The 16858-nt window shown below is 45.5% G+C and overlaps 1 protein-coding gene across 3 annotated transcripts in view; it reads right to left on the minus strand.

The window, feature by feature from the left end:
- Positions 1 to 16858, minus strand: part of GABPA (GA binding protein transcription factor subunit alpha) — a 332634-nt gene that overhangs the window by 203506 nt on the left and 112270 nt on the right. Inside the window, exon 5 of one of the 3 annotated variants that reach the window (XM_086934032.1) lies at positions 16395 to 16469. The exons of the other annotated variants lie outside the window; for them this stretch is intronic. Within the exon in view, the coding sequence (XP_086790158.1) occupies positions 16395 to 16469 (75 nt within the window). The remainder of the gene's footprint in view (positions 1 to 16394; positions 16470 to 16858) is intronic. 3 annotated transcript variants of the gene reach the window in all.

Raw genomic sequence — 16858 nt, forward strand, 5'->3', positions numbered from 1 at the left:
AAAACTCCACTACTCTAGAAGCTATCCTGAAGAATAGCTTCAGTATCTGGCCCTATGCCTGGTGGCCAGATCATGTTGCCCCTCTCTCTCCTAAGCCCGAGGTGATGAAACTGGGCATCTGGTTTGATGAGAACCTCTTTCAATGCCCAAATCACCACCCTTGCAGGAAAGTGCTTGAGGATGTTGAGATGCTTGAAAAACGTTTTCCATCTTCTACCAGAGTCTGCCCAGAAAACAGTAATCTAGGCTCTGGTTATATCCCATTTGGACTACAGCAATGTTCTTTACTTGGGTATCACTCAAACACGATTGAATAGGCTTCAAAGGGTGCAGAATGCAGATTATCAGACACTGCTTGGCCTTGCAAGATGTGCTCCTATTATCACTGCACTAAAGAAGCTTCACTGGCTGTCAGTGAAACAGAGAATCACTTTCAAGGCTCTGTTATTGCTACAAGGCATTGTCCAGTCAAAACCCGACCTATTTGCAGACTATGATTACCTCCTACTCTCAAACACAAATTCTTAGGCCGGTCACTGCAAAATTGGACACGGACCCAAGATTAAAAAAAGCTGGAATTGGTGGTTGTGCTTTCAGTTAGCATTCACGCGTGCCCTCTCAGAGGTGATGTAACTAGCATCTTTTGCGCTGGGACACTTAGTTAGAAGCAGCCATGCGCTTTATAAGTGGCTTTACTATTATAAAACTCAAAGAGGTGTATGACATAGCCCAAAGCATCAAAACCAAGCACACTAGAGCTATCTCGCAAGGATCTTAAAGACCTTAATCTCAGGGTATACAATGCAGAGACCAGAATTGGAATGGTGGAAGATCATATACCTGCTCAAAATAAGAGCCTGGCTAGATCAGACATAATAACCTCCCTCAAAAGAGAAGTTACTTATCTGGAGGACCGCAACAGGCGTAGCAATCTTTGGATTTTTGCTGTTCCGGAAGATGTTAAATCTGAAGCCCACTCTTTAGTTGACTTTCTGGAAAAGTGGCTTCTATCGGTCCTTGGTCTTTTGTTTGGCACAAATTTTGCGATCCAACATGCTCACCGGGTACCTACCCATGAACACAAGGCTGCTACCTCCCCTTGAGTTTTGGATATTAAAACCTCTTTGACACAAGCATACTGAGCTGATACTGGTACACAATTGGAAAGTCAAGTCAGTCCAAAGGAAGGGCGACAGGATCTCTCTCTCTCTCAGGACTTTGCAACAAACAAGGTCACAAGGAGGAAAGGATTTCTGTCCGTCAGGAAAACCCTGGTGGACAAGGCGATCCAGCATTAATTTGTGGGCCAGTCTAAGTTCAGGAGTCATTTAAAGGCTTGTTCGCACATCTTCTTAGATCCAGCGGAATTGGTAACTTTTCTTGCTAATACTTCTGAAACCCAGATAGGGGAGAGCAATGGCAAGCCTGGTTGATTTGGTTGATGTAAGCGTGCATGTTGTAGGTTATATTGACCTTGAGCTCAGATAGTACCCTGTCAGACTTGTCTAGATATTCATCTTCAAGACATCCAATGTCCCGGTTCCACTGATGTGTTTCTCTCCTTTGTTCTGGCCTAGTGACCTCTGTGAAGTGGGACAAGGGGAGTTATTGAAATCCAGTACTCTGTGCAACTTTGGTTACTATTTAACATTTTTTGTTGTTACAGATATTGATGACTGGGACATGCCTGTCCCCCAGTAGACTTCATTGATTGTTAATGTTATGTTCCTATTACCTCCTCACTACATTAATACGTTTAGCTGCATTTCCAACTTCATGGTCTTTTGCCTTGCTGTATTTCTGAATAGGTTATGCTGTGCTGTAATGTTCCAATGAACTCTTAATATTTCCTGGTTAACAATTTTTATGGTACCTGCAGTTTGTATCTGTAGGGCTATTGTCTTACCTCCATTTGTGTACATTGTGTAGTACTAATATGCTCCGAGACCTGGATCCTTTTCATGGCCATGGTGGTACATTGCGAAGAGATTATGGTCTCTACCCCCCTGATATTTTTGTGATCCCGACATGGTATTCATGTCTTTCATGTATATTGACTCAACAGTTCTAATGTCTATGCAGGTTGTTTGTTTTCAACACACCTTTGGGGGTCGGACTCATCTGTAGGTCTCTCCTGTGCTTCTGGAGCTAGACATAGCAATGTCTACGTGTAAAATGGTCCCTTCCTTTTCTCAGGTTGTTTGTTGCATGAGTATGTGTTTTACAGTTTCATCAAGCAATAACTTTTGAATGGTTGGGGTGCGTGCAGATGGTTATTTGCAGTTTTTACTACTTTCTATGCCCCGACTCAGTAGGTCTTTGTGGTCCATAGTGTAGGAAGCTGGCTCTCTACATAGTGCACCTAAACGAGGTGCACAGCATAGGGAGGCCAGGCGACGCTTATTGGTTTACAGAGGCACAAATAACAAACCCAAATGCTCGGTTCTGTGGTAATGTGTGTGCAGTTTAGGCTTATCACAGCACAGTGCTAAGCATTTGTTGGGCTAATAGAAGCAACAAATGACACTCAAGAATAAATCTGATACCAATTTAGAAAAATAACACGCATTTTTATAGAAATTTAAAAACCAAGAACTTCGATATCAAGGAAGTACTTTTCACGATATTGATTTTTACAAGTAAGTAAAACTTTTACTTAAATATATTGATGCTGCAATGCTTGCCTCTGGGGAAAAAGCCATATACTGCAACTAGTTACTTGCAATAGGTTTCCGGGGGTCCACGTCCGGACTTAAGGTGGTAGGGGGCCAAGATCTAAAGAACCACCTGCAGTTAGCCTTTACGTGCTCTAGAGCACCCTGGTGCAGCGGTGCGTGTGGGGCTGATAGATTTGCACGCTACACCAAAGGAGAGGGGGGCGGGGGCACCTAAAAACAGGAGGCAGAGGGGGACTTGGGGATAAGTCCCCAATAGCCCCAAACTGGGTGCTCGGTTTATGAGGACCCTTGGAGCAGGGAAGCATAGTCAGTTCTTAGGAGCCCGGGCTGGGATGGTTGGGTGCAGAGTGGTTAGGTCTGCTGGACTTGTGCCGTGGTTAGGTCACAGGCACTCACGGTGGTTAGTCTCGCCGGTTGAGGGGACAAAAATCAGGACAGTGGCGCGATTCTCGAAGTGGGTCTCTGCAAACGGACTGCCCTCAGCAGTTGCTCAGTCTTAGAGTTGGATTGGACTCAAACAGGCTTTGGTTGCTGCAAGGGGTCCGGTACCCCGGGTATTGGTGCTGCGCAGCTCAGGTTGGTCATGTCGCGTTCTCGCTTGGTGGGGAGATAGATCTGACCTTCTGAAGCACAACTACCTCTTCCTGGGCGGCTGCTACTTCGGTGGAACTGGCGGGAGCAGAACGATAGACCGTACTTTAATGTTTGGTGACTGCAAGCTACAGGGGAGTAGCTCCTCTACTCCAAGGGAGATTGCTGCAATTTGCGAAGTGCTGCAAGTCCATTGTGGATCTTGGAAGATGCACAGTGGCAGTACGAGATGCTTTGTCGCGACTGTCAGGACAGGTACAGGCAGGCAGGGTGTGGCGCCAAAAATCAGCAGTTGGTAGTCTGTTCTTGCTTTTTTCGCTCTTCTTTGTCCCTCGAATAAGAGTTCCTGGTGTCACAGGTGCCCTCTAAATACACAAATTAAGGGCGTTTTCGTGTTCCCTTCAGGTAGCCCACCTAAGGGTTGCAACTAGCCTGATGGTGAACACACCTCCTGACAAGCTAATTTTCCCGCTTGTCCTCGAGCCAAATGGGTGCAGGGGATGGCATTTCCATAGTCGCATATCAACTGCAGCAGAGGCCTTGATATGCTGATTACTAGCCATCCTGTTTGGAGAAGATAACACCTCCAGCCAGAGCAAGCACTGATTTGGCCCTCCGTGAGCGTGGGCTCTCACTTGCAGGGGTAAGAAACAGGTCTGTTATGGCAGGATGGTCTACACCAGTCAGCCAGCACACTAGAGGCTGGTAGGTTTTCAGGGGCACCTCTAAGGTGCCCTCTCTGGGTGCTTGTCATAATAATTCTAGTACTGGCATCAGTACAGATTTATTAAGAGGAGTGGCTTGAAACCAAACACCAAACCTTTCGGTGAAGCCATCATGTAGCTGGGGAACTTGTAATGACTAGTGCCCAGGACATGTACTGAAGATGGGTTCTGTGTGAACTTGAACTGTCTAGCAATGGGATTAGAAAGCACAGGGACATATCTGAAAAGTATATCTGCTTGTGCAGATATGTCCTCACATACAATGTAATGCACCCTGCCGTTGGACTGTAGGGCCTACTACAGAGAGGACTTACAAATATTGCATGTAGTGTCTGGGGACATGGCGCACAGGGTGTGCATCATATTGTGTTTTTGCTTTTGTCTGCACCATTTCACGCAGCCTGCAATGGAAGTCTGCATGAGTTTGGTGGTGGATCCCTTAGGGTGGCACAATACATGCATTTTCAGACCCATGTTCCTCCCTAGTAGGTATTTTAAGCTTTGGTTGTTAGATAGACCATGATTACACTTACACCAAGCAGCTCAGCATGGCCATATATGTCTACACTGAAAGTAGTCTTTATAAATACAAAAGGGCTTAACCAACAGTGAAGCGCAGGAAGGTCTCTTATTATTGCCACTCTGAACGGGATAATAGTGTTTCTGCAGGAAATGAACATCAGACAGAGGCGCTCTCTATGAGCAATGGCTGGGTGCATGACCTTTCATATTCCCAGGCACGGTCTAAGAATAATGGGGGTTTCACACTAATATCCAGGAATTCTAGTATCTCAATAATTATTTTGGAAAAGGGCGATAGTGGTAGATGGCTGATTAATCGACTTCAAGTGGGTGACTCAGAAGTGTTTGCAATAAACATATATGCATCGAACATTTACAACCTTGTTTTCTGGTCCAAAATAAAATGGCTCTGTTCCCTACAAAGACCTGTATCATTCTGGAAGGAGACAATAACTTACCAATGGATACTATTTTAGATACAAACACAGGCGTCAAAAATAGGAGCCATAAATCCCTTAAAGCAATGCGCTCACTTTGCACTGCATGCGCCCTGCCAGATGTGCGTAGAACACATACCCCCACTGGTAAGGACTTCACCACCTTCTCCCCACTGCACAATAGCTTCTCTAGAATCTATAATATATTAGTCAACAAGCCACTGTTACAAGACTCCTTATTCTTTACCACTGAGCCCATCACTATGTCTGATCATGCAGCCATCTCTCTTTCTAGTAGAATTCATCTCCTGCGAACTAAAAACAGTTGCGGGGAATTAAATTCTTGAGTATGAAGCAGATTTCGGGGAACTAAGCCAAGAGTCAACATTGTTCCAAGAAGAGAGCACTTCCTCAGTCTTCTCTACAGTCACCCTTTGGGATACCTTGAAATGTTTTTTCGAGGACCTGTAATAAGCTGGATGTCTAGGAAAAACAAACAAATGAGATCTTCTCTAGACAAATTGGCGGCAGATATCAAATTCCAAGCAATTCTATACAGAGGTTCGAAAGACCCATCTGCTCTGCCCCAACTAAAGACACTGAAGTATGAATATAATACAATTTTGTGTAAACGCACACACCTGTGGGTAAAGGCACGTAAAGGCTATATAGGGCGATTTTTGCATCTTGTCGTAAGATATATGTACCAAGAGTTCATACCTGTGGTGCTCTTCAGTGGTTATGTGGTTGAAATCATATTGATGTTTCAGAACACAAGTTAACATTTTATTATATTATAATGTGTATGGGGAGAGCTTTCTTTTTTGTACTCACTAAAAAATTCAATAAAACCTGTGGACAAAAAAGAAATACCATATACATACATATCATTTTAAAAGGAAGTAATGAGCCACATGAACGTAATGTGCCTATAGTCAATCACATATGGAGAATAGTGAATAAAAAGAGCAATGCTAAATATAGTACATTAATGTTCTGGTAAAGTAGTGGAGTGTGGCCTTCACAAATGTATCTGTTAAATTGACCTTTTGTTCTGAATGCTGACTCTTGGCCTCATTTTGACAGTAACCACCCAGAACCTGCTTCAATGCCAAATGGTCACACTAATGCTGCTGCAGTGTTCATGTACTCGTGCCCCACGATGAGAAGAACGGTGTGCGTAGCATGCAGTAGTGCTAAGGCACTGTTGGAGTAGAGGGTTGTTGTCAGGCAAACCCTGATGAACCTACATGCAATGTAATTCAAAGTAAAGTGCCCTGCACCGGGCCTGCCTGCTAGGAATAGTAAAGAAGCACAGGGGACGCAAGATATCGTACAAATTCCTACACAGCCTTCGCTGCTCTTGGCCAAGCACAGAGTGGCCATAGGTTGGATGGGAACCCGGGTGCCAAGCGCAGACAAGTGAATTAGGAATGTAATAGAGCAACATATACAGCCATCCTGCATTGATGAAAAAGCTGATTAGGCTGTTGCAGTCCGGAGGCTGATGTTGGACGATTTTATTGTACAGGGGGACTCGGACACTGATTCAGACCAGAGAGAACAGGTATACAGAGTGCCCACTGAATACAGGAGTCATGGTTACCAAGCATGGCCTTGATGAATGTAAAATCATGTTCGCTCACGGACTTGGTATATGTAATGGTGCTCATTCTGTATTTGATTTCATTTTCAGGAGTACTAGATGCATAGAATAGCAACCGCACTAGACAATATGCACTGAATGTTACATTTATTTGTTATCGTAAATGCAAAAATTTAGGCTAAAAAAAAAAGCCCTGCACTACCTTGAATAGGAGTAATCCATCAGAAAAACTTGACATTACAAGAGGCAAAGCGCACGTTAAATTTACCCTGAGTGGTTAATGATATGGTAGAGTAGAGGCATATATCCGAAGTTACCATTTTGGTGCCCTAGGAATAAAAACATTGTGATAACTATGAATGAAGTTCCTGTGCCTAGGTTATATCTACAAAGTGGAACACTTTTTTTTTGCATCATTCAAGCTGAAGGGACTTGACAAGTGCATTAAAAAGAGTGGGTAGGGAGGAGCTTCACGCGAGTCCAAGAGGGCCGCGTGAGCTTTGGGCTCCCGAGACCGTTGTCGCCTCCGGAGACATCCTGACCAAAATCCTGCCGCCAGGGTATAGAAACTTGCGGCGGAAGAAAAGCGGCGCCTAACGATGGGTTTTGTGGCCAAATCCGCCGCCGAAAACTGGAGAGGCATTGCCGGCAAGTTTGGGGCCTACAAGTGGGAGAGCCGGGGTCTCGAGTTGGCTCCGACCCCAGCCGAAGTGCAACAACAGCGGGCCGGTAACCGAAGTTGCCGGTCCGGCCCCACGTCTGACTTGGGTCTCTCGCACGCCGCGAGTGCCCACCCAATCGGCTGTGGAAGAATCATGCCTAGGCAGCCGCTGGTGCTCACGCGCTGCAGCAGCGCCGTGAAATCTGGCGCATACAGACATTTTATTGGAGCAGCGGGCAGCTGACAATGGCGTGGGGCCCAGGAGCTGGTGAGCAGGAAGTGAGGCCCGGGTGCTCCTGATTTGCGGCACAACCACCGGGGGGCGGCAGAGAGCGACCCCCAAATGTAGTGACTTTACCAGCAGGAGCGTATGTGGCATATCGGCATGACAGGCGGAGCGGCCAGACCCTAGATGAGATGTTTTGGGGGGCCCGCGCTGCAGTAAGTCACCAGTAATAGACAACCGAGCTGTTGACACGGCAACCTGCCCTGGGGGTTGAAGATCTGGCCAGAAGAGGAGATAGTGCGTCGATAAGTGGACAAAGGCACTGACGCAGGTCTGGCTGGTTCTTCAGTCCTCTAGTTGGAAACACCGGTGGCGGACGACACCGGCAGGCTTTGGGAGAGGTTAGGAGTGCTCGCCTGCAGTCGACATCACCTTTTATAACCGTTGTAAAAGTTGAGATACCGAGTGACCTGCCCTGGACCCAGAACCAAAATGGCGACGAAGCTTGAGGCGGAGAAACAGCAATCCAAATCCACCAGAGGGTCCCGCTATATCCAAACCAATAAGTTGAATAGTTACATGCAGCCCAGGGGCTCACCCACTGGGTTTGGAAGATCGCAAGACGGGGGTGGAGAGGCCTCGGGTCCCACATCAGAGAATACGCTACAAGACGTGATGGCCGCTATAGAAGGCAAAAAGATGGAGTCGCTAGACCAAAAGTTGGAAACAGTAACCAAAGAGGTCAATTTAATCCGGGCTGATCTTACCAAAACGAGTGAGAAGGTAAAGTCGTTGGATATCAAAACAGCGAGTCTGACGGACGACGTAGCGCAGTTGCAGCAGGAGGTCCGGAACCTTAAAGCCTCTAGCGATATGGCAAGCCGCAAGCTGGACGAGTACGAAGGAAGGGTTCGAAGAACCAACGTGCGTATTATTAGTGTCCCGGAGAAGGCCGAGGGTCTGGCCCCTGACCTATTAGTGGAAGATATCATACTTAATCATCTGAAACCGAAGGGGTTGAGAAACATCTTTACGATAGAACGGGCGCACAGAATTCCGGAAGGAAGGCCGCATCCGGGTGCCCAACCTTGACCAATGATCGCGAGGGTGCTCAACTTCAGAGATAGAGGCGCTATCCTGCAAGCCTCTAGATCTGGGGGCCCTTTGAAGTACGAAAATTCCACCCTCAACTTTTTTCCGGACTGTACCCAGACGGTTCAGAGACAGCGGCAAAGTTTTCTCTGAGTCAAGAAGCGGCTTAGCGATAAAGGACTGAAGTATGCCATGATGTTTCCTGCCAGGTTGCGTGTCGAGGCTGAAGGAAAGGTTTGGTTTTTTGATAATCCCGAAATTGCCTCAGACTGGGTTGAAAGTCTTCCTTCCCGGGAGGAGCCTCAGAGACAGAGAAGGCTCACAAGAACAGGAATGATGTGTAATACCATTGTCTGTGAAATAAGATCTTGTTGGGAGGGGGGTCACATATGAAACATTGCTATTGGTATGCTTCTCGAGATGGAGTTAGCACAGGTGTTCAAATATCCTAGGGGCGGTGCAGGGAAGTGGAGTGCCGAACTCCTCCTCAGATCTACCTTTAGATAGTTGGTTAGTATGGGGCGACAGGCACACTGAGAGTTGGGGGTTGGCAAATGCCGTGAGCAGGGGTGCGGGGTGGGGGGAGGGGTGTGTTTTTCTATTTGTTGTTGTGTGATTGTGTCTTTTTTGTTATCATTTTTTCGTCTCAGGTGATAAAAATGTAGCGATATGTTCTTTGCATGGGTTTGGCCACACAGAATAGCAGAGGATCAGGGATGAGAGTGCTTAGTTGGAACGTGAATGGCTTGGGTGACAAGATCAAGAGAGGGGTGGTTAGCCAGCTTATCAGGCGCCATACCCCAGATGTGATATTATTGCAGGAGACACACTTAGTCGGTAATAGATGCATGGCCCTCCATAAGGGAGGGTATAAATTGGTGGTACACGCTGGATTAACAACCGGCTCTAGGGGAGTCGGGATCCTGGTTAAGAATTCCTTCCATTTGTCTGTGCAGGCCATATGGATTGACCAAAGGGGCAGATACGCAGGTGTCTCGGGACAGGTTGGGGGCCGTACTATCACTCTTCGGTCTATCTACGTGCCGCCTGGCCTCCAGACCGAGACCTTTCGAGATTTGAGTACTATCTTACTTACGCTCCCCCTCGGTGGCCTAGTCTTAGGTGGTGATTTCAACTCTGTATTAGATGGAGAGGTGGATCGCAGCCCACCTCGAGCGCTCAGACAGACGCAGAGATGGCTCTCGGAATTTCTAGACACACTGGGGTTGGTGGACAGTTGGCGGCTACGCAATCTGACATTGACACACTATACACATGTTTCGGCTGCCCATGGCAGTCGGTCCAGGCTGTACTATATGCTGCTTCCGGCGGCGATGGTGTTAATGAAGTGAAATATCTTGGAAGGGGAATTTCTGACCACTCACCGTTATGGCTTTGCCTCGCTCTCGATTTCTCGGCAGTGGGGAAAATTGCTCCCATAGGTGCCTGGCAGTTAAACGACCCAGTTATTAAGAAGGAGGGTCTCCAGATGTCAGACCGATACTTTATGGAGAATAAGGGGTCGGTAGATTCTGCACAATCCCTCTGGGAAGCATATAAAACAGTAGCAAGAGGTGAAGTACTATCCTTAGTGTCAGCTAAGAAGAAGAAAGGCCATGCGGATGTAGCTCGGAAGGAGGCGGAAGTTATACTTCTGGAAGAGAAGGTTGCCATGTCGCATACGCCGGCGGAGTTCCATCTGTTGAGACTTCAGGAATATAAAAGGCTTGTTAGGAATAGAGCGGTGGCCCAACACAATGCTGTCCAGAGCCGTATATATGAGCACGGCGATAAAGCTGGTAAATTGATTGCATGGATTGAGCACGGAGAGCGAGCGTCAAGGCTGGTACCTGAGCTGGACGGGCCGGAGTCACGCAAGATCACAGATCCACAGGCTGTGACGGACGAGTACTATCGGAAGGTTTACACAGCCGGTAGTGATTTCACGGAAGTGGATAATAGTGAAATGATTAGGGATATTGTTATGCCGTGTCTGTCAGAGGAGGACAGGAGCTATCTTGATTCCGCATTGTCCGACGATGAAGTTGCCCAAGCGATTAGACAGATATAGTCAAGTAAAGCGACAGGCCCCAACGGAATACCAATTCAGTTATATAAGTTAAACGCTAGTAAACTCGACCCTCATATCCGCGCCATGTTTGCGGAAAGCAGGGAGAAGGGGGGAGCTCCCATATGATCAGCGAGTGGCCAACATAGTGGTCATACACAAAGCAGGCAAGCCTAAGACAAAATGCTCCTCCCATAGGCCCATATCTCTTCTTAACGCAGAACCCAAAATACTGGGGTAACTCCTGGCTACTAGACTGGTCAAGGTGATCACAACCCTGATTCATCTGGATCAATCCGGGTTTATGCCGTGCCGAAACACAGCACTAAATTTGTGCAGATTACATGGAATCCTCAGGGGCTCCTCAAAGATCCATGAGCCGACGGTGCTGGTGTCCCTAGATGCCACAATGGCCTTTGATAGAGTGGAGTGGCAATATCTGTTTGCAGTATTGGCAAAGCTGGGCTTTTGGAGTGAGTTCATCGGTTGGGTGCGCCTGCTTTACGCCAACCCCCTAGCTAGTGTGGTCGTCAACAATTGTAAGTCTGGTGACTTTTCTTTGGGGAGAGGCACCAGGCAGGGATGCCCACTGTCCCCATTACTCTTCGCACTCGCAATGGAGCCACTGGCCGCCTGGGTTAGATGGGATAGATCGATACGAGGCCTGCGATGGACACCTGACTGGGAGGACAAGACCTCGCTATATGCAGATGACGTGCTGCTTTATCTCACTAACCCCAAGGAATCCTTCAGCAACTTTCTCGATGTGCTTGCTATTTTTGGCAGATACTCTGGATTAGCCATTGAGTGGGCAAAATCTGTGCTCTTTGTACTGGTGGGCGACCCGCCGGTGATCCCGGAGTCGTGCCCTATACACATCGAGACGGCTGGATTCAAATATCTAGGTATATTTATCACGCTTGATCCAAAGCTACAGTATGATAATAAATTAGCTTCTCCACTAAACAGGTGTAGGAAAGATGTGGAGCGCTGGAAGGCTCTTCCACTCTCCCTGCTCGGAAGGGCTGCTCTCTTCAAGATGATGGCTTTGCCCCGGTTTCAATATGCATTCCAGAATTTGACAGACCCTGTGCCGACCGCGTACTTCAGGGAGATAGAAGCTCTTCAGAGACAGCTCCTGTGGGATGGGGGGGCCCGTATTGCTTTCAATAAACTGACTCTCCAGTGGTATGATGGCGGGATCGGACTCCCAGATTTGCGGAAGTACTATTGGGCCTCACAACTGCCCGCACTAAACCATATTGTCTACGGACTCCCCGGAGATCCAGGCTTTGCCATGGACCGGGGTCAAGCCCCAGGTGGGATATAGATAGAGCTCTGTATTCCAGGCCTGGGAGATTTCCGTTGACCGGCCCGACTGCACATACGACACAGGTGTGGCACACGGCCAACAAATGTCTTGGGTGGTATGTCAGGTAGACACTGGCCACCCCTTACTAAACTCTGAGAAGCTGGGCAGTCTGTGGAAGACTAAGGGATTCGACAAATGGGACCTTATCGGAATTACCCAGATAAAAGATATGTGGGGGAAAGGCTCAGTGCACACGTTTGAGTCCCTCGTAAAGCTGTATAGTTTGCACCAAAATGAATACTTCTGATATCTGCAGGTGAAACACGCACTCAACACTCATGTCCCCAATGGTACGGTGCTTCCAGAGGCGTCTCCTCTTGAGGACCGTGTACTAGATGGGCATATTTCAGAGAAAACCATCTCGTTGATATATAGGAAATTGGTCAATAACTCGGAAAGCCCACTGGTGCGGATTAGAGCTCAGTGGAGTGCAGACGGGTTAGAACTCGATGATGAAGACTGGACGGAGGCGGTGTCTTCCCCCAAGGTAGTCGCTATCCAGATGCGGCTCCAATTGGTGCAACTCAAGATATTGCATAGATCCTACATAACAGGGCCTCGTCTGGTACGAATGGGGCGAGCCGAGAGTGGAGTTTGTAGGAGAGACTGTGGAGAAATTGGCACCTTGATGCATATCCTCTGGCACTGTGAAGCGATACAAGAATATTGGATGAGGGTTCATGATGAGCTGGGAGAAGTTCTGGGTGCGGAGATACGGCCGGAAGCCCGAAGATGTTTGTTGAATGTGTGGGAGCCTACCGATTTAAATGTGTACCTGAAGCAGAGGGTGACACTGGCATATATGGTGGCCAAACGTAATATAGCTCAGCTCTGGGGTGCCAACCAGCCGCCCGAATCAATAAATGGGCAGAGGACCTAGATTGGTGTATGTTTAGAGAGAGAGAAGTGTATGTGGCCAGGGGTTGCCCACATAAGTGGGGGAAGATATGGGGAGGGTGGAATAGCCATCGTGGTGGAATCTGCGAGCCACCCACACCGGGATTAGATCTGGGAACACGAGACTCCCCTAGATCCTCGCACTAATTGTTGTTTATTTTATTCTGTACTGTGCCACTTTAACCCATGCGTTGGAATCAAATGCACTCACCTGAGAGTTGATTTCCTTTTTGTAATGTATTTTCTTTGTTTTTAACAAAGAAAAAGAGTTTTAAAAAAAAAGTGTGAGTAATGAAAGGAACATGCGACACGGGACCAGAAGTCAACCTGCTGAAACATCCAATATAATATTAACTTTTGCCATCTTTCGAAAAAGTAAGAAAATCTTTGGGCACAGCAAACTATGAGACCACATATCTAACAGACTTGGGTGGATATGGATATTGAATGTGTCTGAGAAGAAAGTAAATTTAAAGGAATCAAAAAAGCCATCTCCAGTGATCATGCAATTCAGCCAAACACCTACAAATGCCACTTCGGTATGTTAGCGAGCAGCACATCGGAATAGCCCCTGAAGATGCTATTCTGTTAAATGAATGTATAATTGGATCACAGATAGGCTCAATTATCTGCAACAGGAAAAACAATGGTTGCTATTAGCAAACTGTAAGGTTCTTAATGAATCCCAGAGAGAAAGTGGCAGAGTCACTCTAGTTAAGCGAGGTAATGCAGCCAGAATCCTTGGTGCACTACCAATCCTACTCAACTATTAAGCTGTAGAAACCCAAGTTGCAATGGTCATGCAGGGTAAAGGAGGCCGACAGGAGGGAAGAGGCACAGGTCTATCATACAGGAAACAGTGTTTAAGTTCATGGTGGGGTAGGTAACCCGCTCAGAGGGCTTATGTGGAGTCATCGAATCCATACCAAGGGAGGGAAAAGTCAGGTAAAGGGAAAATTCCAAAAGTATAAAAGGCACCCAGGACACTTTTCCATAAGGTGAAAGGAGTCACTCTGGTACGACAAATGAAAGGGAGAAATAACTTTTCAAATGTAATGTAAAGGGAACTGAACAACAAGAAAATTAGTCAGTAGCTGTGTGGGGCTCTGAAACAGCAGGTTTCTAGGGAAAAAAACGTACGAGTGCCCTCCTGAGCTTCTCTGTGTACAAAAGGTACAACCAGGCATGCAACTTTCCCAAGAAGGGTGAAATTACATAACAGGGACATGCGCTCTGTTGGTCCACTATTAGGACTGGCAGTTCAAACAATATTTGCTGGAGTCCTTGTCACCTATCTCTGTATTTATAAAACACACTGGAGTCCACGCTGATATGAGACCCACTGAGTACATCAAAGATGAGTTTGTTTGAGGCTTCCTCAGCAATGGGTGACTGTTGCGCTTCACACCAACATGATTCATCAAAACAAGCTCTGATGGTGGTAAGCTTAAAATACACTTGTGGGTGCTCCCTTGCAGTTTTATTTCGCGAAGACAGAGCTCGACTCATATATACTTACGTCAAGAGGAAGATCTATACAAATCTGGCATGAGCCTACCAAAATAAAGACTTCCAAACACCCAACATTTTGTCTGCGACCTCTGTAAGACCCTGCTAAAAGACTAAAAGGAAAGGAAATCCCAAAGAGAACAGTAAAACCAGGGCTGCTAAGCTTGCACTCACAGAAGGCACAAACAAAGTGGGTTCACTTCAGAAAATACCAGTTTATACGAGTGGTATCATTTGAAACTGCCCACTAATGCCATAAGCAGAATGGAAGAACAAAAGCTTGTGGACCCAAGGAGGAGGACCAAAGGAAGTTTCAGATGGTACAAACTACAAGCCTCGTAAAGAATGTCAAGATGAGTAGAAAGAAGACAAAGACAAAGGTGCCAGGAACTGGAAGTAGTTGATTAGGGAGGAGCCTTTAGCTGTGCATAGACAGCAGGCAGCCCTTTTGAAACTTGTTTTGATGACCTAGTAACATTCTACTATAGTGTCTTATAGCCAGAACATCGTACCTGCTTTTAAAAAAAAGGAATATAATTAAATTATGCCAAAGGTTTGCAGAAACTGTATTATTCTCCAATGACCTCACAAAAAGGGAAACATCCCAACTGCTCAGGTGCTTGGTATGAAAGATCTATTGTAAAATTCTATAAATATTGAAAACAGATGTCACCGATTCTTCCAAAAACCTATGCATGAAAAAGAACTATAATGAAGTGCTAGTTCGCTAGTACTTTTGGAAACAGGAGGTTTTTGAGAGATTAATTTAACCTTGCAGATTAGAACAGCCATTTTTAAGGACACAGAGATCAATCTTAACTTTGGCAGATGGTCAACCACCAAAAGCGTCTCAGAATTTGCCTGGGGTATGGAAAGATATACAAATACTGCAACGTAATGAAATTTAAATCATGCTACCATTACGCACACACAGCTCCGAAAAAATATAATAGGGTATAAATTGTGCTCTGCTATCAGTGAGATGCAGCCTGCCTGCAGAGTAATAATGATCTGTTCGCATAATCTGTGATCGAAGGCAGGTTATTACAGGTTATTTTTCCCATACTCAGGAAATCAGCCAGCAAAAGAAATAATACAACATAAGCAGCATATGTGGAGGGACTGGGTTTATTTCCTTGATAAAGGGGCTCCATTACGAGCCATTTGATTGTCAACCATCCAATGATCTTGGAGTTGGTATTAATTGCATCTAACTTGGAAGTGGGCTCATCTAGACGGACTGGAGTACAAAGAACGTGATGATGAACAAACAGCAACTATATTACACATAATTTAAAATGTCCTTGTTGATCTTTGGTAATGCACAATCTGTGTGAGTCTAACATTGTACCACAAACATTTCTTTTATAAGAGCACAATTTTTTTTTATTTTTTTTTTATAAAAAGAAAAGCCAAATTTGTATTGGACACAGAGAATATTTAGTTTTAGGCTCAGTTTGTTATTAGAACCCTAACCAATCCCATTACAATACCCTATTAAGTAGCTCTTTTTATAATGTCAATAAACTTTTAGAGTAAATAGGGAATTCGATGGATGATGCATTTCTAGAAGGTGAAATGAAATAGCAAACCCAGTATGAAATGCTCATTAATGAGTGATTAATGAAATAATTTTTTTCAAATAGGGTTGTTCTTTAAAACAGCTAATATTGACTTTTAGAAATAGCATAATGAAATATGCTAATAGATTTAACAAGAGAGATTATGCCGATATAGTAACACAAAAAGAATGGTATGCATATTCTCTCCTAAAACCCTAAACATATAATTTAATGAATTAACAGAATTCATTTTATTATAATTTTAAACTAGCTCATGTTAGCATTGAATTGTTTGGCTTGATCAAAGAACAACCAATTAGGTGCCAAAGACAAACACCAGGAGATTGAGTTAGGAGTGCAGGTGCACCCATAACTGTGTCCCAGCCAGTGTGAGCTTATTATGAGATTCATAATGTAATATCAACAATTACTGAATAAAAGTACCAACCTTCTTGCCCTGAATTCATTTCCCAAACAAGATGATGCACTCCCCCTCGTTCCTCCAACACCTCTATGAATTTTCCTTATTTTTAATGATGTGATGGGGAGAAGGGAAAAAAAGAAAAAGTACAGTATCCGAACAGCTGTAACAGAAGGCATGTTGTTTTCTAAACACAATAAAACACATTGTGCGATTGTGTTTCAGATCTTTTTCAATGATGAAGTGTGCACTTGGAAGACATAGGCAGAAAAAATGGTTTTGTCAAGAATGTTTTTCCTTTGTTCACAGGCATACACAGATAAGCATGCTAAACTTTTAACTTCAAGGACTAAAACTTATTTGTGGATTTTAATAGCACCAAATGTGTTGCACGGCATTCACTTCAGGGCACTTATATGCATGGCTTCATGTAGATAGGAGGAGGAATTGGGCATGTGGAGAGGATGTTTGGCTTAGCAGTTGGGGTAGGG

Source organism: Lissotriton vulgaris, chromosome 8 (genome assembly GCF_964263255.1).
Source record: "Lissotriton vulgaris chromosome 8, aLisVul1.2, whole genome shotgun sequence".
Taxonomy (NCBI): Eukaryota; Metazoa; Chordata; class Amphibia; order Caudata; family Salamandridae; genus Lissotriton; species Lissotriton vulgaris.